Below are 21417 nucleotides of genomic sequence, written 5' to 3' on the forward strand. Positions count from 1 at the left end.
CCGACCAGTCCACAGCAGGACGTCTGTCTGTCCGTCTGTCCTTCCCCCCCCTCCAGCTTCGGTTGGGGTTCTGCTCGAGCTGCCTGTTGGTAGCAGTGAACCCCCCCCGTTTACATCCCCAGTCAAACACATTGATGGAACTGATAAAATCACTGAAAACCAACCCCAAATGTATGTTTGGTTGGTTCCCGGCCCAGCACCTTGGGATGAAAACCATCAGTTTGTTCCCAGCCCAACATCTTGGGATGAAAACCAACCAAACCCCTTTTCTACCTCTTCAACTCTGAAGTAGAGTCCTTATTTCTTCCCCATATCCTGATTTTTCCAGGACACCTGCTGTTTTCTTGGGAAACACATTTGAGTTTGTTGCTGTGGAGTGTTTATTCCCGGTGTGTTGCTGCCCCGAATCAAATTTAACCTGTGTGTGTAATTTAATTCTGGGTGTAAAGAACCCAGAATGAGCTGTCAGCGCTCAGAGCAACCACTGAAATAACTAATTATTTGGAATTTTTCTCCCTTTCCCAGTAAAACCAACCAGCTCTCACATCTTACATGTGGAAAACTCCCCACCTGGGAAACCACACCTGTCTTTTGTTTTATACAAAATCGAGGAGCCTTTAAACACCAAAAAAAAATCACCTGAATGTCCCAGTTTTAAACATTTTAGGCCTGGCTTTAGGATTGGCTCTAATCTGTGGTTTTTTCCCCTCCCCTCAGCCTGCCTACGTTCTGCAGATCTTCCCACCCTGCGAATTTTCGGAAAGCCACCTGTCCCGCCTCGCCCCGGACCTCCTCGCCAGCATCTCCAACATCTCTCCTCACCTCATGATTGTCATCGCGTCGGTATGAGCTGTTTACCAGTTACTGACTTTTTATTATTTTAATTTTTTATTTTTATTTTTATTTTTTAATTTTTATCCAAGGCCCTGCAGCAAAAAAAAAAAAAAAATTACCAAAAAGAAAAAAAAAACAGCCCACAAAAAAAAAAATATTAATTTTCAAATCAAAACTAAATCAAAAGAAGGAGAGAGAAGGTTATGAAACAAGAAAAATGCTGCCAGAAACCAGCCTCCTGCCCGACCGGCCTCGATCAAACCGTATGTTTACATGTTGCTTTAGCTTATGGACAACTGATGCACTCAGCAGGTGGACTGGGCTTGGGTTCCTGTGCCTCCTTTTTGGGGAAAAAATACAAAAAAACCCACGAAAAAAACCACAAAAAAAAAAAAAAAAAAGAAAAAAAGAAAAGGATGGCTTATTTTTTTTAACAAAAAAAAAAGGAAAAAAAATGAAAAAAGAACCTGAACTGCCTTTGCACTAAATTAGTGACTCGGACTTTGCACAGTTGGAGACGCTGTGACGTTCTGGATGTCTTGACACACATTGAGCTGCGTGGACGTTCCGCAGGGACTCTGCTGACATTTGTGGGTCAAGGAGCATTTCACACAGGCATTTTTTATTTTATTGGTTGTTTCATTGTTTTTTGGGTTTTTTTTCTTCTTTTGTTTTTTTTTTTTGATTTTTCTTTTCTTTTTGGGGTTATTTTGTCCGGATGTTGAACCCTCCTCTTCCTCCACCTGCCCCTGCTGCAGCCGTCTTCTCTTCATCTGGGATGTACAGTTTACACTGAAAAAGCAAGAAAATACAAAGCAAACAAAAAAAAAAATAAAAACACAAAAGGGAGAGCTTTTTTTCCTTCCTGGTGGGATATGCAGAACTCAGTGGGTGTGTGTATATATAAATATATATATAATATATATAAATATATATAATACTGACTTTAAAAAAAAAGAAAAAAAAATCAAATCCCCACAACATACATTTTTTTTTAATCTGTGCCAAAAATGTGTTTTCAGAGAAAAAAAATCTTATTTTCATACTCAGACTTTGTATTGTCACTCATTTGTAAGTGCGCTTCATTTAAACATCCCCTCGTCTCATCAGCTGTGGAAGTGTTATACACTTGTACAAAGACTCTGCCCGGCCCCCTCGCCTCCCCTAACACTTAATTAATTTATGGAACTTGGTTTCTTGTTTTTTTTTTGTTTTGTTTTGGGTTTTTTTTGTTTTATTTTGGTTCTTTTTTTTTTCTCAGCGCAGTTTTGTTTTGTGTGTCCATTGGATTACGAACTTTATTAAAAAATACAAAACACGTCGGCGCCACGACCTCGTCCCTCGGCTGCCTGGGAGGGGGGAGAGGGCAAAAGGGAGGTTTGGGGGCTCCCCAGGAGGGGCCACCTCATTTCTTCTGCAAAAAGCACCAGAAGAAAAAGTGGTAATTTTACCGGACTAGGCCAGATTTCTCTTTATTATCATCCGTGTCGTGGATAATTGAAAATCAGAATTGCAGGATTTTACCCCACTTTTAATCTCACTACTAATTCCTTACTGAAAATTATCCCTGAATTACTGATATACATCAGCCTTTCAAAACTGAGTCAATCTGGATGTTCTTCACTCCTTTCCCACCCAAAATCCTGCCAAACCCTTCCCACCTGAAGCAGCACCGGTGGGAGCCACCAAACCCCCCAGTTAATTAATGCTGGTGCAAATGGGTTAAAATCAAGCAGATATGGTAAAAAAGGAGATTCAGGAGAGGATTTGGGGTGTGGGCCCCAAAGCCAGGGAAGATCCTCACCCTGCACCTGCAGGCCCATGGCAGGGGGTGGGAGGCAGAACAGAGCCTGTTTTGGGGTAAAAACAGCGCAAAAAGGTGCTGCTGGTGCCCCCGGGTGGAGGTGGGTGTTGGAGCCCAGCCAGGGACACCTCAGGGATCCCCCCAGGTACTGCTGGGGGGGCCAGGATGGGGCCTCGGACCTCCCGCGTTGCCCCAGAGAGGTGGGATTGTGGTGGGATGGACAGATGGACACACGGACACAAGGATGGGGCGTGGAGAGATGGACGTGGATTATTGGGGCGGGGGAAAGGGCCTGAGCCTGCTGGTGTTGGAGTGGGGCCTTTGGGGCAAAAAGGGCATTTTTGGGTGCTTTTCCAGAGGTGTGGGGGGCACCAGTCTGTGTGTCTGGGTGTTCCTGCAGTGTCCGTCTGTCCTGGTGGGCCTGGACTGGCCATCGAGCTGGGCCCATCCCCCACCCCACCCAGAGCACTGGGACACGGACGGATGGACGGATGGGTGGGTGGATGGAAGGAAGGATGGATGGATGGAAGGATGGATGGGTGGACAGCCATGAGGACATGTGGATGGATGCACAGACAGACACATGGACAGTTGCATGTGGAACTGGACAGACAATTGTGTGTTCCATGGGACAGATGGGTGGGTGCAGGTCCAGCTGGAAACATGAATGGGGCACATCCAGATGGATGGATGGAGGGATGTCCATGGAGGGGGGGGTATCTGTTTGTCCAGCTGGATGTACAAGTGTCTATCCATTGTTTCGACTGGATGCACAAATGTCTGTCTGTCCAGCTGGATATGTGACTGTCCCTGTGTCCAGCTGCCGGACACGTGAACACTCCCACGTCCAGCTGGACACACAGATGACTGCATGTCCAGACAGAGGGACACATGGACGGACAGACGGACACATGGACGGACAGACGGACACAGGGACAGACAGACGGACACATGGACGGACAGACGGACACATGGACAGTCCACCTGGATGTACAGACACTGTCTTGGTGGTGCCGACACACAGACAGTTGTACGTCCAGCTGGATACACAGACAGGTGTCTGTCCACTGGTCACATGGACGGTCAGACGATGGGTGTGTGGGTGGATGCACGGACAGATGGACAGACAGCCGGACACACAGACAGTGCCTGTCCAGCCAGGGGAACGGATGGCTGCACGGACAGATGGACACACAGACAGCTGTTTGTCCAGAGGCACAGGGGGGTATGTGGATGGTCAAACATGGAACTGGACAGACGGACGGGGTTCAGTTATAAATGGGGATGGTTGTGCTGCAAATGGACAGATGGACAGGCGTACGGACAGAACGGATGTACATCCAGCCAGACACTCAGACACCTGGATATGCAGCTGGCCAGACAGACAGACACCCGCCCAGCCAGACACTGCTCCTCCAGCGCTAGGCATAAATGCATCAAAAGTGCACTTTCTGCCCCAAAGGCCCCTCTGGAAAATCAGCGATTTCACACCCCCGCCCCACAGCTGTGTCCATCTGTCTGTCTGTCCTCATGGCAGCCCCCAGTCACAGGGCTGGGGGAGGGGGTTTTGGGCCCAATCGCAGCTCCAGACACATGGACGGGGCACAGACAGACGGACACTGGGACAGCGGGGCTGTGAGAGGGGCAAGGCAGGGGTGCTGGGTTTTCAGAGGGGCCTTTGGGGCAAAAAGTGCATTTTTGGGGCTTTTGTGGATGCAGAAAGGGGGCGTCCATCTGGGTGGGTGTCTGTCCAGCTGGGCATGCCCTGTCCGTGTGTCTGCATGTCCAGCCATCTGTGTGTCCATCTGTCCAACCGCCCGTGTGTCTGGCTGGATGTGCAGCCCCTGCTCTGTGCTCCAGTGCCCTCTTGGGGTCACAGGGGTGGGATGGACACACGGACAGGAGCAGGTCCAGCTGGACTCAGGGACAGCTGCACGTCCAGACAGACAGACCGACACACGGACAGTCCCCCTGGATGTACAGTCGGTGTCAGGGCCACCCCGACACACGGACAGTTGGACTCCAGCCGGACACGTGGACAGCTGTGTGGATGACTGGATGTGTGGACGGACACACGGACAGTTGCACAGACACCTGGACACGTGTGCATCCACTGGACACTTAGATGTGCAGCTGGACAGACGGACGGACACCCACCCAGCCAGACACTTGCCACCCCCTGGGCAGGGTCAGGCCCTTCCCAGCCCCAGCACTGTCCGTGTGTCCGTCTGTCTGTCTGGAGCCAGGGTAGCCCTGAGCACCCCCAGCACCCCGGGCTGGGAGATGGACACAGGGACTGACGCAGGGACAGACACATGGACGGGGGTGGGGTGGGGTGTGGGGGGGGCAGGGCAGGGGTGCAAAATTGCTGATTTTCCGGAGGGGCCTTTGGGGCAAAAAAATGCTTTAGGGGCATTTATGTCCGTGAGTGGAGGAGTGTCTGGCTGGGTGGGTGTCTGTCTGTCCAACTGTACGTCCAAGTGTCTGTGTGTCCCGCTGTACATGGGACTGTCCGTGTGTCCAGCTGGATGAGCCCTGGGCCATCTGCCTGCATGTCTGTCCGTCCATCCATCCATCCATCCGTCTGTCCATCCAGTCAGGGCCACCCTCCCTGTTCCCAGCTGAACATGTCCCTGTCCACAGACCCGTCCGTGTGTCCGGCTGGACGTGTCCAGCCTGTCCCTGGATACTCCAACCCCCACAGGGCCCCAGACTGAGGAAGGGGGATGAGACAGACGGACACACAGATGGTTGTAGGGGTGGGCACACGGATGGACACGTGTCCAGGTGTCCAGCTGGCTGTGGAACTGTGTGCCCAGCAGTGTCCATGTCACTATCCAACCCTCCACCCCCCCCCCCCACGGAGCTGTCTGTGTGTCCAGCTGGACCTACAGCCACCTGTGTGTGTCCATCTGTCTGTCCACTCACCCCCACTCCCGGCTGGACACACCCCTGTCCCTCAGCCCCCCTGTGGAGCAGAGCAGGGGGTGCCCATCCAGTTGGACACATTCCAGGGTTCCTGCCCCTTCCCCCCCAGAGCCCCTCCCTCAGCCCAGCCCCCCGTGGGGGGGGAGGGGCAACCCCCAGACCCCCCAAACCCGGGTGGGTGACAGTGACAGGGACAGACATGGATGGACACACAGCCCCCTGCCCCATTCCCAGCTGCGAGGCCAGGAGGTCCTTGTGGGGTGTCCCTGCCCAAGCCCCCAGAGCCCTGGGGGGGCAGGACAGTCTCCCTTCCCCCTTCCATCCCGCAGCATGTTTCTGTCCATTTTTTACCCCAAAACAAGCTCTCCCCTGTCCCTCCCCTCCCCCTTCAGTGAGGGGGCAGCAGGGGGAGGGTCGCCCTGGGCTTTACCCCAAAATCACCATTTGCAAACCTTTGACCACCTTGGGTTTTTTCATTATCATCTCATTTATCCCCATTTCTATGAACTGCCCTCGTTAGTGATGAACTGGATTCAGTCCCCCCGCGGGCTCCAGCTCTGCGAGACCCCCAAAACACCACCCGGGAGGGGGGCGTCCATCCCCGACCATCAGCGTTAGAAAATATTGCCATTTATTCCATCTCTGTCCTGCCAGAAATACACTTTTTACACCGGTGCCGAGCTGTCTGTTAAATAGAGGCCGGGGTCACTCGGGGGGGGGCTGCTCCGGGGCGGGGGGCGCGGGGGGCGGCTCGGGGGGGCCGTCGCGGGCGCGGAACAGCAGCTCCCCCGCGGGCAGCACCTGCTCGGGGGGCCAGGAGGAGCCGTAGGGTTGGTAGAAGTCGGCGTCCGCCTGGAACATGACGAGCGCCTGCGCCGTGTGGATGCGCACGTGCTGCGCCAGGCTGGAGGCGTCCAGGAACTTCTCCCCGCAGGAATCACAGGCGTACAGGATCTGCGTGGTGGGGTCTGCGGGACAGCAACACACACGGAGCTGGGACTGGAGTGGGACTGGAGTTGGGACTGGAGGTGGGATTGGGGCTGGGATTGGAGTGGGATTGGAGCTGGGATTGGAGCTGGGTTTGGAGCTGGGATTGGAGCTGGGATTGGAGCTGGGATTGGAGCTGAGATTGGAGCTGGGATTGGAGCTGAGATTGGAGCTGAGATTGGAGCTGAGATCGGAGCTGGGATTGGAGCTGAGATTGGAGCTGAGATTGGAGCTGAGATTGGAGCTGAGATTGGAGCTGAGATCGGAGCTGGGATCGGAGCTGGGATTGCAGCTGGGATTGGAGCTGGGATTGGAGCTGAGATTGGAGCTGGGATTGGAGCTGGGATTGGAGCTGGGATTGGAGCTGAGATTGGAGCTGAGATTGGAGCTGGGATTGGAGCTGGGATTGGAGCTGAGATTGGAGCTGGGATTGGAGCTGAGATTGGAGCTGAGATTGGAGCTGAGATCGGAGCTGGGATTGGAGCTGAGATTGGAGCTGAGATTGGAGCTGAGATTGGAGCTGAGATTGGAGCTGAGATCGGAGCTGGGATTGGAGCTGGGATTGCAGCTGGGATTGGAGCTGGGATTGGAGCTGAGATTGGAGCTGGGATTGGAGCTGGGATTGGAGCTGGGATTGGAGCTGAGATTGGAGCTGAGATTGGAGCTGGGATTGGAGCTGGGATTGGAGCTGAGATTGGAGCTGGGATCGGAGCTGGGATCGGAGCTGGGATTGGAGCTGGGATCGGAGCTGGGATTGCAGGGACGGGCTCTGGGACAGGGGTGCTGAACCCTCCGAGGGCTCTGGCTCGGGACTCACTGGCAGCACTTTGGGAAAACATGCAGCACTTGCCTTTTATAATTAACTTTTAGATGCTCTTTCATATTTGCTTCTTTCCTTTAAGTCCACATTATTATTACTATTATTATTATTATTATTATTAATAATAATAATAATAATAAAATATATTAATCATATTGGTATTAACATAAACTTTATAATGTAATTGTATAATGTAATAATTATAGTTTACCTTTAATCTACATTTTTAATATTTTAATGTATATTATACATTTTTATATATGTATTATATATTATGTATTGTATCTATTTTATATATGCATTCTATATATAATTTTACATATTATATAAATTTTATATTTTGTTTATATATTTTTATATATATTATAATTTGTTTATATATTTTATATGTATTTTATCTATTTTTATATTTTGTTTATGTACTTAATATGTATTTTACATATACATTTTATATTTTATTCATACCTATTTTTATATGTAGATATTTTATATTTTATTTATATTTTTGTATTTTACATATATTTTATAGTTTATTTTTATACATATTTATCTATTTATATATATATTTTTATATTTATTTTTTATATTTTATATTTTATATATATTTCATATTTTATATCTATTTTTATACATATTTTATATATCTATTTTTATAAGTATTTTATATATATTATATATTTTATTTTATTTATATCTATGTTTATATGTATTTTACATATATATTTTATAACTATTTTTATATGTATTTTACACATACTATGTATTTTATACATATTTTATATTTTATTTATATATTTTATATGTATTTTATATATCATACATTTTGTATTTTATTTTTATATTTTTAATATCAATTTGTATTTTTATATTTTATTTTAAATAATTACAGTTTAATTTTGTATTATAATTTATATTATACAATTCTTTTTATAGATAAATATATAAAATTAATATAATATAAAATGTTGGTATTTGTTGACATTAATGATCCCATTGAAGGTGCCCTGAGCTCGAACACGACGCTCGTCTCACGTAAGTAAAAGTTTTACTCTCAAGAGAAACATAAACATCCCTCCCCCAAAAATTGAGAGGCTGGGAATGTCAAAGGTTTTCTGGAAACCAGAGCCATGGGATAATGTCAGCAATGCTGGAAGAGGCACCACGGGGTGCTGGGAGGGGGTGGGAGCATTTCCTCTGTCCCATTCCCAGTGTTCCCATTCCTGCTGTCCCATTTCCGGTGTTCCCTCTGTCCCATTCCCGGTGTTCCCATTCCCAGTGTTCCCATTCCCACTGTCCCATTCCTGCTGTCCCATTCCTGGCATTCCCATTCCTGCTGTCCCATTCCCGGTGTTCCTGCTGTCCCGTTCCCGCTGTCCCATTCCCAGTGTTCCCACTGTCCCACTCCCGCTGTCCTATTCTCAGTGTTCCCATTCCCGATGTTCCCATTCCCGGTGTTCCCGCTGTCCCATTCCCGGCGTTCCCAGCTCACCTGCCTCCTGCACCTGCTTCACAGCCTTGGTGATCTCAGCCTTGAGTGCCTCTGTCTCGTCCGCCGTCACCGCGGCCGCCACGGGCACCACTGCGGGACAAGGGGACGAGGTTTGGGGTCCCGCCTGGGCAGGACCCCCCTCCCTGGGCCCGGGAAGGGCTCCCGTGGGATGTGGTTTCCCAGCCTCGGGATGTTGTACCCTTGGATAAACCTCTGGCGACTGGGGGATGTTCCAGGAGCTCCGAGATGCCCCCCGTGGATGAGCCTCACTTTGGGGTGGCCTCTGGGAGCCCTAAACTGCCCCCACAAACAGATCTCTCTTTTGGGGTGGCTCTTGGGGCCCCCCCCAAGCTGCATCCTGTGGATAAACCTGCCTTTTGGGACAGCTCTGAGACCCCCAAGCTGCACCCCATGGATAAACCTCCCTTGCAGGGCAGCCCCAGGACACCCAAGCTGCTCCCAGTGGGTAAGTTTTCCCCATGGAAGGGCTTCTGGGACCCCTAAGCTGCCCCTAATGGAAAAAAATCTCACCTTTGGGGTGTCTCTTGGAACCCCGAGCTGCCCCTTAGGGATTCACCTTCCCTTTTGGGACAGTTCTGGGACCCCCAAGCCGCACTCCATGGACAAGTTTCCCTTTTAGGGTGGCTCCTGGGACCCCCAAGCTGCACCCCCATAAATAAGCCTCCATTTTGGGACAGTTCCAGGATCCCCCAGCTGCATCCCATGGATAAGCTTCCCTTGTCAGAGGGTTCCTGGGACCCCCCAACTGCACCCCATGGATAAACCTCCCTTTCAGGATAGCTCTGGGACCTCCAAGCTGCATTCCCATGGTTAAGTTTCCCTTCTGGGATGGCTCTGAGGACCCCCGTGGACGCCCCCAGCTCACCCGTGAGCTGTGTGACCGCGGTGGCAGCCAGAGCCTCGGTGGCCAATGTCACCATGTCATCGGACGCCACGGTGACGATGTTGACCTCGTCGCCTTCCTCGGGCTCCAGGATTTTGATCCCGGCCTTGCCCTGGTGCACCGTCTTCACGTGGGAGCGCAGGTTGTCCACCCGGTTGAAGCCCCGGCCGCACTTGTCGCACAGGAACGGCTTCTCCCCTGGGGAGCAGAGGGGGATTGGGGGCTGGGGGTCACCTGGGGGGTGGTTTGGGATTCTGGGAGGCACAGCCGGGCTGCTCCAGTGGGACCCACCGGTGTGGATGATGATGTGCTTGGAGAGGTCGCCCACGTTGACAAAGGCCTTGTTGCAGACGGTGCATTTGTGGGGCCGGATGTTGTCGTGGTGACGGATGTGGTTGGCCAGCTGGCTCGACTGGACGAACCTTTGGGAGCAACACCCCGGTCACACCAACCCCTGGCACCTCCAACCAACCACCCTCCCGGGCGTGGAGGGTGAGGGCAGGCGTGCCCATCCCGGTAATCCCGAGGTGGATCCTCACCTCTTCCCGCAGCGCTCGCACACGTAGGGCTTCTCCCCGGTGTGCTGGCGCACGTGGGCGATCAGGGAGCTCGCCTGCGTGAAGGCCTTCCCGCAGATCAAGCACTGGCACGGCTTCTCCCCTGGGGAAAACAGCCAGGGCAGAGGTGGTGGGGAGCGGTGGGAAGGATGGATCAGGGGGCAGGGAGGGAGGGTGTCCGTACCGGTGTGGATGCGGACGTGGCGCTGCAGCGCGCCGGGGTCGGCGAACTGGCGCTGGCAGTGCACGCACACGTAGGGCTTCTCCCCGCTGTGGATCCGCAGGTGGCGCTTCAGGTTCCCTGCGAGCAGGGCAGGCTCAGCTGCAGGACACAGCACCTCCCTCTCTCTTTTCCCCCTTCCCAGCACTCCCTCGGGAAAGCCTGTTGCTGTTTAGTGAGCGGGGACTGCACAGGGATCGAGGGAAGTGGCCGCACAGGATTGTGTCAGTGGGGACAGCCAGGACAAGCACCCAGTGTTTGAGGGGATCAGTAGAGTCCACTGGGAGCATCCCAACCCTCTGGCTCTGCAGCAGACTGGGAGGAGATGGAAGGAGGCATCCCCATCCCCAGAGTCTGGATCAAAAGCTCCTTCCCAGGCTGTGACCCCATGGGGAACATCAGGAATTCACACAGCACAACCACAGGGAGAGGTTTAAACCTGAGATGAAATCTTTCCTCGGGCTCTGATCCTCCACCAGAGCACTCCCTGTCCCCTCCAGGCCATCCAGACCCCCCATCCCCATGCTACCTGACGTGGTGAACTGCTTCCCACATTCCCGACACTTCAGGGGCCCGTCTGCGATGTGGATCTTCAGGTGAGCCTTCAAATTCCCCACCTGGGGATGGAGAACGGGATGCAGAGAGCCCCAGATCACCCCACTGCCCTCTGGAGTGACCCCAACCCCTGTGGATCCCTTTTGGGATGGCCTCTGAGACTCCCCAGCTGCACCCCATGGATAAACCACCCCTTCAGGACAGCTCCAGGACACCCCCGGCTGCACCCCATGGATAAGCTTCCCTTGTGAAAGGATTCCTGGGCCCCCCAAACTGCACCCCATGGATAACCCTCCCTTTCAGGACAGCTCTGGGACAGACCCCTCCCTTTCCCCCTCTCCCCAACACACCTGGTTGAACTTCTTGTCGCAGTGGGGACACTTGTGCTCCTTGTCGGTGTCGTGGGTCTCCAGGTGCCGCATCTTGGAGGTGGGGTCGGAGAAGGAGCGCCCGCAGTAGTCGCACTGGTAGGGCTTCTCCCCGCTGTGGACCAGCTGGTGCCTCTTGAGGTTGCCCGAGGTGGTGAAGAGCTTCCCGCAGTCCTCGCAGCGGTACTTGGCCTCCCCCGTGTGCCGCTTCTTGTGCAGGTTCAGGAGGCTGATGAGCCGGTAGCTCTTCCCACATTCTTCACAGCCGTAGGGCTTCAGTGGGCTGGGAGGACACGGGAACGTCACAACCACAGGGAGAACCAGTGACAAGGTCTCAGCACCCCAGTCTGAGCTTCACGCCCCAGCCAGACCCATCCGGACCCACAGGATGCCACGGAACCATGGAATGGTTTGGGTTGGGATGGACCTTAAAAGCTCATCTTGTTCTACTAGACCAGGTTGTTCCCACTAAACCAAACCTTCCACTTGACCAGGTTGGTCCCACCAGACCAAACCTTCAGCTAGATCAGGTTGGTCCCACTAAACCAAACCTCCCACTAGACCAGGTTGCTCCAAGCCCCATCCAACCTTGAACCAACCAGGGATGGGAAGTCCACAAACCACCACCAAAGGGAAGGACGAGGGCAGAAGGACAAATCTCCTGGACACCCCAACACAGCGATGTGTTTCCAAAGGATCCCATCGTTCCCAGCAAACCCCATGTTTTCCAGGCATCCTCCACCTGTGTGTCTTCTCGTGGGCCTTGCAGGCGGCCGGGTCGGAGAAGGCCTTGCTGCACTCCCTGCAGGAGAAGGGCTTCTCCCCGGTGTGGATACGGATGTGCCGCTTGAAGTTGCCGGTGTGGGTGAACTCCTTCCCGCAGTCCTGGCACGGACAGACGGACACTGTCACTCCGGTGTCCCCGAGGCTCCCGGAGGTGCCGCTCGGAGCCGTGCCGGCCTCACCTCACACTTGTGTGTGACGGAGCCGTAGGCCTTGGACTCGGTGCGGTCGCTGTAGGTTCCAGAGCGCAGCAGCCGGGGCTCTCCCGAGTTTTCCTGCCCGGAATCCGTGCTCCCCGACTCGTTATCCTCGGCGTTCTCTCCGTTTTCCAACTGGGGCGGCTCTTCCTCGGGGATTTTAGCCTCGTCCTCCTCCTCCACCATCATCTCCCCCTCTTCCTCCTTCCTTTCCAGCTTCATCTCTGCAGGAAGGTAGAAAATGGGGATGTTGAAGTTTGGGAGCAGCAGCAGAGAAACAAAACCCATCTGTATTTCCTAACTTAAGGAGATTGGCATTGGGCCTCATGGAAATCAAAGAGATATTTGGGTAGGAAGGGACTTGAAAGCTCATCCATTGCCTCCTTTGCCTGGAATCACTTTGGGTTTGCAAGGGATTAGCCCTAAATTCCAAAAGCCTCTACAGACAGAGGAGCATTTTCCCAACTCCCCTCACTCTGCTCCATGAAAGCTGCTCCCAGGAGCTCTGTGCCATGCAGCATGTGCATGGCAAAACCCACACTAGCACAAAAAATTCCAAGGGAAATTAGGGATCAAGCCCTGCCTGATTTGTCCCAGCCCTGCTCACCAACACACCTCCTGTGCCGGTGCCATCCCTCGCTGTGGGGCTTCCACTGCCCACCACGCTCTCCGACGGCTGCGGGAGGCCGGGAATTTCGGCCTTGGGACCTTCCTGGATGGCAGATTCTGTCCCTACGAACACCAAAGCGTCAGGACAGGGTGTGCTGGGGGTGACAGCAGGATTTGGGATGCCATCCCTTGGTGACTCACCTTCCTGGCCAGGCAGCTGCTCGGCTGGCATCTCGGGCTGTGCCGCAGCCTTCGGCTTCTCCTCCTTCCCCTCGGCGTCGGGAGGAGCCGGTTGGACTTTGTCAAGGTCCCCCAGTGCTTCTGCCACTGAGGTCTTGTCATCAAGCACGGCCTTCTCTGCTCCTGCGAGGGAAGAGGCAAAGCCATCCAGCTTCTGCAGATTCCCAAATCCCACAAAACTCATGGAAGCAGCAATTCTTTAACTGCTGGTGCTGCACAAGGGGATCAAACCCCACCCAGGCACACCGGATACACCCGGGACGTGGGTATGGATGGCAGCCAGGGAGCATGAACAGATTAATTTTAGACTGGAAAAATTCTGGGCTGGATGAAGCAGAAGTGGATAAATTCTGGGTGTCCCTGGATGAGGGGAAGCAGGAGGGTACGTACCAATCCCGGGGGGCTGCTGGCTCCCAGGGGGATTTTCTGGGGGCACGGAGAGGGATTTGAGAGCGTTGCAAGCGCTGACAACCTCCTGCATCTGCAGGAAACCCGCCACGGCCAACACGTCCTCCACGTTGTCGGGGCTTAGGCTCAGCTTAGCCGTGTACATGAACTCCAAAACCTGGCCCAGGCCTGCGAGGGAGGCGACACAACCAGAAATGAGCTCTCACCCTCAAAGCGCTCCAAGCGCTTGGAACAACAAGGTGAGGAGCCCCACACCCAAAGCGTGTTTGATACGGGATTCGGGATGCAAATTCCCGGCGCACCTGCGGCGTTGCTGATGTCCAGGTGCACCACGTCCTTCTGGTCCACAAAGAGCATCCTGAAGTACTCGCTGCAGGCGGCCAGCACGGCCTTGTGGGCCTTGAAGTCGATGCCGTCCACCACGAAGGTGCAGTCGCAGAGCAGCCCCAGCTGCCGCTGCTGGTTCAGCTGCTCCAGCACCTGTTTGCTGTGCTGAGGGAAATCCATGGCTGTGGGGAGGGAAACGGAGGGTCAGGGGGGTGCTGAGACCCCCCAGCGCTGTGTCCAAAGGATGGGACACAAAGCACCACGTGATTGCCCTGTTGGTTACAAAACAGGGCCCTAAAAGGTGAATTTCAGCTCGTCCCCCACTAAACCCAACCCCAAATCCTCTCCCAGAACAGCCACAACGCCAACACAGGGCTGGAAGGAGTTCATGGAACAGTCAACATGATTTGTAGCCCTCTGACAGCATTTAAAACACATTTATTGCTTTCCAGCCGGTCCAGCCCTGTCACCTCTACAAACACAAGTGCCATGGTCCCTTTGGTGTCACCGCTCCTGCTGAGGACACAGTGTGAGGGCTGTTCATCCAAACCTTCCAGCTCCTGCTCATGTCACGGTACTGAGGAGTTTCTTATTTCTACCATGTGTTTGGAGGGAGTTCTCCCTTCTCAGAGCATGGCTTTGGCTAGGGAATGCTGAAAACTCCTGGAAATACTCTGAAAGCCCCATTTTCCAGCAGGTCCTTGTCAGCAGAACACATCAGGTTCTGTCCTGGGCTGCTCCTGCAGGCTGGAAGTGAATGAAGGGTTTTCACTTGGCTTTGTCTTCCAACAATGATTCCCGTGCTGAAGGGATTGTTTCAAGGGATTGGGCAAGTAGGGAGGAGAAAGGAAATAGGGACTATCCAGTTATTGTTCCAGCAGGAAGTCCCCAGAGCCCTGGATGCTGCAGCAGGAAGGTTATGGCTGGGGAAGCACTCCTGGAGTCGATGCTCGGTGTGTCTCTGAAAGCTTCCAGCCCATGCCAGTTGTTTTTCCACTACACCAGCTCCTAAATGGGAAGTCTCCAGCTGGGAAAAGGTTTGGATCCATAAAAGCAGGCATTTCCAGTTCCTGTCCCTTCCTCTGGATGAGTGGGAGCACGAGCAGCACAGTCAGAGGGAGCCTCCTCCTGTCAGCTGCGGGTGCCAGCAACATGTTGAGGGAAGGATCTTCCACCCAAGGATTGGTTCAGCTTCCAAAGTCATTCCCAGCATGGATGAGAAGCCAGGACATCTCCAACAGCATCGGACCACACATGGAGAGAGGAATTTCCACTCCTGTTTGTTGTTGCAATGAACTCGTTGCACAACTTTCTCCCCAAACCACAGAGTCCTTGTTAACCAAACTCCCCCAGCCTGTCCCAAAATGCACCCCTGAGAGGCAGGAAAATCAGTCCTTTGGATGAAAATACTCATCAAAATACTGCCACATAGTATGGCCTTCTATGGTTTGCAAAGCCCTGGAAAGAAGGAGGAGGATTTTCCCAGCAGGATAAACAACGCATTCCGTGCTCGGAGAGCTCAGCGCAGCAGGACCTGAGGAATCACGATGGTTTGAGGCACTAAAAGCCTATTTTTGGGAATTTGTGGGAGGCATTTTGCATCTGAATGATGATTTTTGTTGTTCCAGGATTGGACTCGCCTCAGCTTCGCTTCCCAGTGAAGGAAGTAAAAATCCAGGAAATTTGACTCCTCCCAAAACGCTTCCTATTTTCCGTGGTCTCCTCCACAGCTTCGCGTTCCAGCTTCCTCGGAAGCGCAGCAGGGAGGTTTGGGTGAGCTCTGTATCACCCTCACCCAGAGCCAAGATCCCCCTCATCCACTAAAACCCCTGCCTCCAAGCTTTAAAAACCCCAAACCCCTGGACCAAACCCCCAGGAGGGACGGGCTCACCCCTGTGAAATCCAGAGGACCCAGGGCCAGAGGGCTGTGTCTCTCCTCCAGAGACTCCCCCTTTCCAGGTGTTCAGCTCAGTCTCTATGCAGCCATCCTGGGAAAAATGGGATGAAAACCTCCATTTTAACCCCCAAGCCTTGTGTGTTGAAGGCACTGAGATGCAAAGTCACCGACCCAGGGCAGGGCACCCCCGGATTTCACCCCGTGGGAGCAAATTCCCCTCCCGACCTCTCCCGACGTGGCTGTCGAGTGTCTCATTATCCAATTAATCATGGAAAAGTTCATTATGAGCACACCTACGCCCACCACACACAGCAAATACAGCGGCTGCAGTCCCAGGGAGCTTCCCACGCCAGCTCCGTTAAGCTCTCCCTAATTAACAATATCAACCTCTCCCCATCCCTGCCACAGGAACATCCACCTATTAAAAACCCCAAAACCTCAATAAATTAGGAAAAAATTGTGATTTAAACATTGCCTTTCAAGGCTGTCACCACCCAGCCATCCATTCCCGGGGAGATGAAAGGGAAGAGGGGGTTTATTCCCTGCCTACCGTCATCTCCCTCCTCGTGTGTCAGCTCAGGGAACAACGTGGCCCCAACCCTCGCAGCCTCTGCCCACAGGGGTCTGTCCTCATTTCCAGGAACGGATTCTGCAAGGTTTTCCATGGAAAAATAAAGTTAGGAGCTGATCCGAGCAGAGCAGCCAAGGAGGTGGTAATAATACAGATCATGGAATAGGGAAGGGCTATGGAGCTTGTGGAGGGCAAGCTGTGAGGAGGGGGGAAATAAGCACAAACAGGGAAAAAATGTGGTGGAAAGGAACTAAAATGAGAAAGACATGAGGAGGGGGATGAGGAGAGACACTGTGGACACTCCACAGGGAACAGACATCTCAAAGATCCCTTGGTTGTTTGGATTTCAGGCACAGGGATGTGCTGGTGCAGCTCTGGACATTGAGACATCGCCTGAGTTTGAGCTCTGCCCTGAAAACCCCCTGGAATGAGCTACAAACCCTCGGAGAAAAGCTGCCCTTGGGATGCTGGCTGAGGGCTGGAATTCTGGGAGAAGCCTCTGATGCAGCAATGACACTGAAGAAATGCAGCTTGTCCGGGAAACGTGTCATCGGTGCCAGGGCACGGACAGCGGGGGGGGCTGTCCCAACGCCAAAAACGCCACAATACGGGAGAATTCCCGTTTTTCCTGAGGTTTCCCCCGTCCCTCGGGTGTGGGTGACAGCCAGGGCGGTTGGGGATGTGTCTGAGCCCCACTCTCTGTCCCCCACGGGGGTCTCTGGGCGTCCTGAGGGGGTGGGGGCTGTTCCCCGAGGGGGAGACAGGGGTTTGGTCCCCCCATGGCTGGGGAGGGTCACAGAGGGCACGGACACCCTGGGGAGGGGGGGGTGCAGCCATGAGCCCCCGTTCCCCTCACGATGGGCAGGACCCCCTCGCTGCTCTCGCGACAGCCCCATTCCCCTCACGACAGCCCTTCATTCCCCTCACGACAGCCCCTCATTCCCCTCACGACAGCCCCTCATTCCCCTCACGACAGCCCCTCATTCCCCTCACGACAGCCCCTCATTCCCCTCGCGACAGTCCTTCATTCCCCTCACGACAGTCCTTCATTCCCCTCACGACAGCCCCTCATTCCCCTCACCATAACCACGAGTCCCCCCACTCCCCTCACGACAGCCAGGAGTCCCCCGTTCCCCTCACGACAGCACCCGGTTGGTCTCACGATAACCACGACTCTCCTGCTCCCCTCACGACAGCCAGGAACGCTCCGCTCCCCTCCAGACAGCCCCCGTTCCCCTCATGACAACGCAGAGCCCCCCGTTCCTCCCACCGGCCCCCAACGCCCCTGTCGAGAGCTGGCAGCGCCCCAGTCCTATCGCGACAGTCCCCCGACATTCCCCTCCCGACAGCAGGCAGACCCCGGCCCGCAGGCCCCGGCAGCAGGACCCCCCCGCAGCCTCCCCTCAGACACCCGCGGGCCGCGCACCGGGGTGACCCCAAACCGCACACCAGCGAGCCGGGCCGCAGCAACCGCCCCCTCTCAAACCCCCTCTCCAGCTCCTGCAGCCCCCCCCGGGCCCCGGCGGCCCCCCCGACCGTACCTGCCATGCCGGGCCCGGCGGGGCCTCGCCCGCGACCCGCGGCCTTCACCGTGACACCGACCAGACAAAGGGCGCCGCCATCTTGGCGCCGGGCGGAAGCGGCGTCGCCCGCGGTCACGTGACCTCCCCCCTTCCCGCCGCCTCAGCAGCGCCGCCATGACAGTGCGGGCGGGAGGGGCCCGAGGGGAAGGGTCGGGGTCGCCTTGTTGAACCGCCGTGTTCATCATTAAACGTGTCCCCATCGGGCGCATCGCAGGGGTTGTAAACACCTCCAGCGATGTCCCCTCCGCCACCGCCCCGGCTCGCCCGTTCAAGTGCCTGAGCGCCCTTTCCATGAGTTTTCCCCAATTTCCAACCTACGCCTCCTCCTGAGGCCGTTTCCTCCCGTTCTGTCCCTTGTTCCCTGGGAGCAGAACCCGACCCCCCCCCCGGCTTCCCCCTCCTGTCAGGGGGTTGCAGAGCCAGAAGGTCCCCCCTGAGCCTCCTTTTCTCCAGGCTGAGCCCCCCCAGCTCCCTCAGCTCTCCTGCTGCTCCAGCCCCTTCCCAGCTCCGTTCCCTTCCCTGCACACGCTCCAGCCCCTCCGGGTCCTCCTTGTCCGGAGGGTCCCAGCGGTGCCCCCGGGGCTGGAGGTGCCCCGGCCGTGCCCAGCACAGGGACGGGCCCTGCCCTGTTCCTGTGCCCCCCCTGGGCCGGGCCCAGCCCGGGGCCATCGGCCTCTCGCCCCCCCGGGCACACCCGGCTCGTGTCCAGCGCTGCCACCGGCACCCCCGGGGCTTTCCCGGCTTTCCAGCCCGGAGCGTTCCAGGGCTTTGTCCTGACCCAGGTTCAGGACCTGGCACTTGGCCCTGTTGACGCTCCCCCTTGTCCCTGGATCCAGCCTGTCCCGACCCCTCTGCAGAGCTCCTGCCCTCCGGCACATCCACATTCCGGCTTGGTGCCCACTGGGAACTGATTGAGGGTGCCCCTGGATCATCGAGATCATTTCATAAAGATATTAAACTGCTTCCAAAACTGATCCCAGGGGTTTTTTCCCAGCTTTCCTGCCACAAACAAGCCCCAAGTGGGGCGCAGCTGCTGCAGGCTGTGTTCGGCACTGGGATCTAACCCATCCCTTCGCCCTCTCCACATCTCCCCTATCCAAAACCAACCGATTTGAGCAGAAATAACGTGTTTTTTCCATTTCCTTCCTCCTTCCATTGCATCTCCCTGAGCGAGGGCCACTAGATGGCAACCAGTGACCGCGGCAGTGAGTGCCGGGGTGACATTTTGGGACGGAGCAGCCCCGTCCCATCGCTGAGGATCAGCGGCAGTGCATCTCCCGAGCTTTTATAGCCACTAATAACTTTATTCATAACTTTATTAATAACTTGTAACCATCTTCCCTGTGGCGGGGAGTCCCCCTGAGCGAGAGCCAAGCCTCCCGAGGAGGGGATGGCAGGAGCAGCCGTGTTTGGGACGCTGCAGGTGTTTAATGGGAGTCACGAGTCATTATGGGATGAACAGGAATGAGCTGCCCTTGGAGCGGGAGCAGCAACACGAGCTGGGCGCTCTGTGGTTTCTATAAACAGTCCCTCGCCCCGAACTGGCGCCTCGGTGTTGTTTGTACACACAGGGAGATGGAGCCAGGCCCGTGGGGGACATTTCGGGCCCCCAAAAAGAAGCCCTTGGGTTTGACAGCTACAGCGGGACCATCATCCCGGCCCGTGTGGGGCATCCCAAGGCAGGTGGGCGAGGGTGGGTGAGGGGAGAAGGAGGGTTTGGTGCCCTTCCAGGTGGGTCGGCAGCCGAGCAGCTGAGGGAATGGCTCAGAAATAGAGCGGTGGGGAAGAAATGAGTCACCCTGAGCTGGAAATAAACAGGACAGCGGGCGCCGGAGCGGCTCCTGGTGCGGGATTTTGTCGGGATAGCGGAATACCCCTTCCCGAGACACCCCTCAGGGCCGAACCCACACCCCGGGTTGGGGGTAAAACATCAAGGAAACGTGAAAAAACGGAGAAGGCAGCAGGCAGACGTTCTCGAATAATTTATCCCAAGCTGTATATACAAAGACAAGCTCCGGCGGAGGGTTGGGAAGGGAACCTGGCTCCCGGCAGGATTCTTGGCACGCTGGATCTTCCCCCTCAACACGCGCCAGCTAAAAATTGCTGGAGCTGGGACTCCCCTCCGGAGTTTCTCCAGTGAGTGACGGGATGCAGCTCAGGACAGGTCTGACCCCACGGCAGAGGGAGCGCTCCCATTCCCTACCCCACATCCCACTTCCTTCCCAAATCACCCAAATCATTAACGAGGGAGGGGAGGGGGGGAAAAGAGCCCCCCGACCCCTCAGATCTTGATCTCAGTCCGGAAGGTTTGCTGGACGTGCTCGGAGTGCTTGGCCGGCCGGCGCTGGGCACGGATGGTCAACGTGCCATCGTCCCCCAGGGAGGACGACACCGACGTGGGGTCCACGTCCTCGGGCAGCTGGCATTTGTGGGTGAAGGTGTTCATGACGGTGCCATCTGCAGCCAGCTGGGGGGAAAAACGGGTGAAAAAGGGGTGGTTTTGGGGTGCAGGCAGGATGGGGGCTCATTATTCCCTGTGGTCTCCATTAATTATTAATTAACGGTGAATTAAACCACGTTGGGGCTGTGGCTGCTGGGTGGGAGCTGGAGGGTCCCCGCGTCCACCAGCTGAGGATTTTGGGGTCCCCCGGCGTGGGGGTGAGCAGGGCAGGGAGGGAGCACCCACCTTCTCGGCGTGCACCTCGATCTGGTTGTTGGAGGTGGTGACGACGATGTCCTCGGGGGCGAAGTCGCTGACGTCCACCGTGAACTGGTAAGTGTTCCCCAGAGTCTTCACCGCGCCCGCGCTGCCGGAACGAGCTGCTGGAGAGGTTTTGGGGGAGTCACAGCCATGGCTTGCTGAGGATTCCCCCCCCCCGACACCTCCTGGGTGCCTCCAAACTCACCTGGGAACCCCAAGGGCTCACCGTGGGGCCGGACAAAGCTCCCGAAAAGCTCCATTTCACCTTCACCCGCCGCTTCCCCCCCACCTGCGACCCCCAGCTCCCGCGGGGGAGGAGGAGCAGAAGCCTCTTCCTCGTCCTCCTCCCGGCGAAGGCGACGCCGGATCGGTTATTTCGGGATGTTTCGACTTGACGAGCTTTTTAAAGCCTCGTTAAAGCTCCCGGCCGCCTGCCAGACCTCTCGTAAAACCGGCTAAATTTAGGTCTTGCGCCGGAGACGGTGGAAATTTTTCCCCGCTCCGTCCCCCCCCCACACCTCAACGCCATGGAATGCGGTGCCTATTATTAAGGAATAATCGGGATAATTAATTAAAACACTTATTAAATCCTCCCCGCCGCGGGATGTACGCGGGGATTGGGAGCTCGGAGGTGG

General features: G+C 55.0%; 3 protein-coding genes across 10 annotated transcripts in view; 1 reads left to right on the forward strand and 2 right to left on the reverse strand.

Moving 5' to 3' along the window:
• SPEN (spen family transcriptional repressor) overlaps positions 1 to 2152 on the forward strand; it is a 67190-nt gene extending 65038 nt beyond the window's left edge. For all 6 annotated transcript variants that reach the window (XM_064678792.1, XM_064678794.1, XM_064678796.1 and 3 more), the window contains one exon: positions 718 to 2152. In XM_064678792.1, coding sequence (XP_064534862.1) covers positions 718 to 849 — 132 coding nt within the window. In that variant the 3' untranslated portion in view covers positions 850 to 2152. The remainder of the gene's footprint in view (positions 1 to 717) is intronic.
• Positions 2153 to 6180: 4028 nt separating this feature from the next.
• On the reverse strand, positions 6181 to 18162 carry ZBTB17 (zinc finger and BTB domain containing 17). 2 transcript variants are annotated; one of them, XM_064678806.1, is made up of 17 exons: positions 18040 to 18162; positions 16478 to 16576; positions 15922 to 16018; positions 14006 to 14212; positions 13686 to 13871; positions 13257 to 13418; positions 13062 to 13178; positions 12432 to 12670; positions 12209 to 12351; positions 11449 to 11749; positions 11073 to 11160; positions 10508 to 10624; positions 10306 to 10426; positions 10058 to 10188; positions 9749 to 9964; positions 8863 to 8952; positions 6181 to 6534 (listed from the first exon to the last, which is right to left on the reverse strand). In XM_064678806.1, the coding sequence occupies exons 2-17, from the start codon at positions 16481 to 16483 to the stop codon at positions 6272 to 6274; spliced, it is 2484 nt and encodes an 827-aa protein (XP_064534876.1). In that variant the 5' UTR covers positions 16484 to 16576; positions 18040 to 18162; the 3' UTR covers positions 6181 to 6271. The 2 variants fall into 2 exon arrangements, with proteins under 2 accessions (XP_064534876.1, XP_064534875.1); XM_064678805.1 differs by lacking the exon at positions 15922 to 16018.
• A 1886-nt stretch (positions 18163 to 20048) lies between these two features.
• Positions 20049 to 21174, reverse strand: HSPB7 (heat shock protein family B (small) member 7). Of its 2 annotated transcripts, none has more exons than XM_064678813.1 (3): positions 20988 to 21174; positions 20768 to 20904; positions 20049 to 20548 (listed from the first exon to the last, which is right to left on the reverse strand). In XM_064678813.1, the coding sequence occupies exons 1-3, from the start codon at positions 21040 to 21042 to the stop codon at positions 20363 to 20365; spliced, it is 378 nt and encodes a 125-aa protein (XP_064534883.1). In that variant the 5' UTR covers positions 21043 to 21174; the 3' UTR covers positions 20049 to 20362. The 2 variants fall into 2 exon arrangements, with proteins under 2 accessions (XP_064534883.1, XP_064534884.1); XM_064678814.1 differs by having other exon boundaries at positions 20220 to 20548; positions 20768 to 20901.
• Between the last annotated feature and the right edge of the window lie 243 nt (positions 21175 to 21417).

Source organism: Pseudopipra pipra, chromosome 22 (genome assembly GCF_036250125.1).
Source record: "Pseudopipra pipra isolate bDixPip1 chromosome 22, bDixPip1.hap1, whole genome shotgun sequence".
In the NCBI taxonomy this organism is placed as follows: domain Eukaryota; kingdom Metazoa; phylum Chordata; class Aves; order Passeriformes; family Pipridae; genus Pseudopipra; species Pseudopipra pipra.

Excerpts from the sequence above, each read along its gene's own strand:
- ZBTB17 (XM_064678805.1), bottom strand. Across the intron at positions 13,872-14,005 it reads GGACATCAGCAACGCCGCAG|GCCTGGGCCAGGTTTTGGAG; the intron begins GTGCGCCGGGAA and ends CCTCCCTCGCAG. Across the intron at positions 10,427-10,507 it reads CCACGTCCGCATCCACACCG|GGGAGAAGCCGTGCCAGTGC; the intron begins GTACGGACACCC and ends TGTTTTCCCCAG.
- HSPB7 (XM_064678813.1), bottom strand. The coding sequence starts at position 21,042 with ATGGAGCTTTTCGGGAGCTTTGTCCGGCCCCACGGTGAGCCCTTGGGG. Across the intron at positions 20,905-20,987 it reads TGAGCCCTTGGGGTTCCCAG|CAGCTCGTTCCGGCAGCGCG; the intron begins GTGAGTTTGGAG and ends AAACCTCTCCAG. Across the intron at positions 20,549-20,767 it reads TCGAGGTGCACGCCGAGAAG|CTGGCTGCAGATGGCACCGT; the intron begins GTGGGTGCTCCC and ends TTTTCCCCCCAG.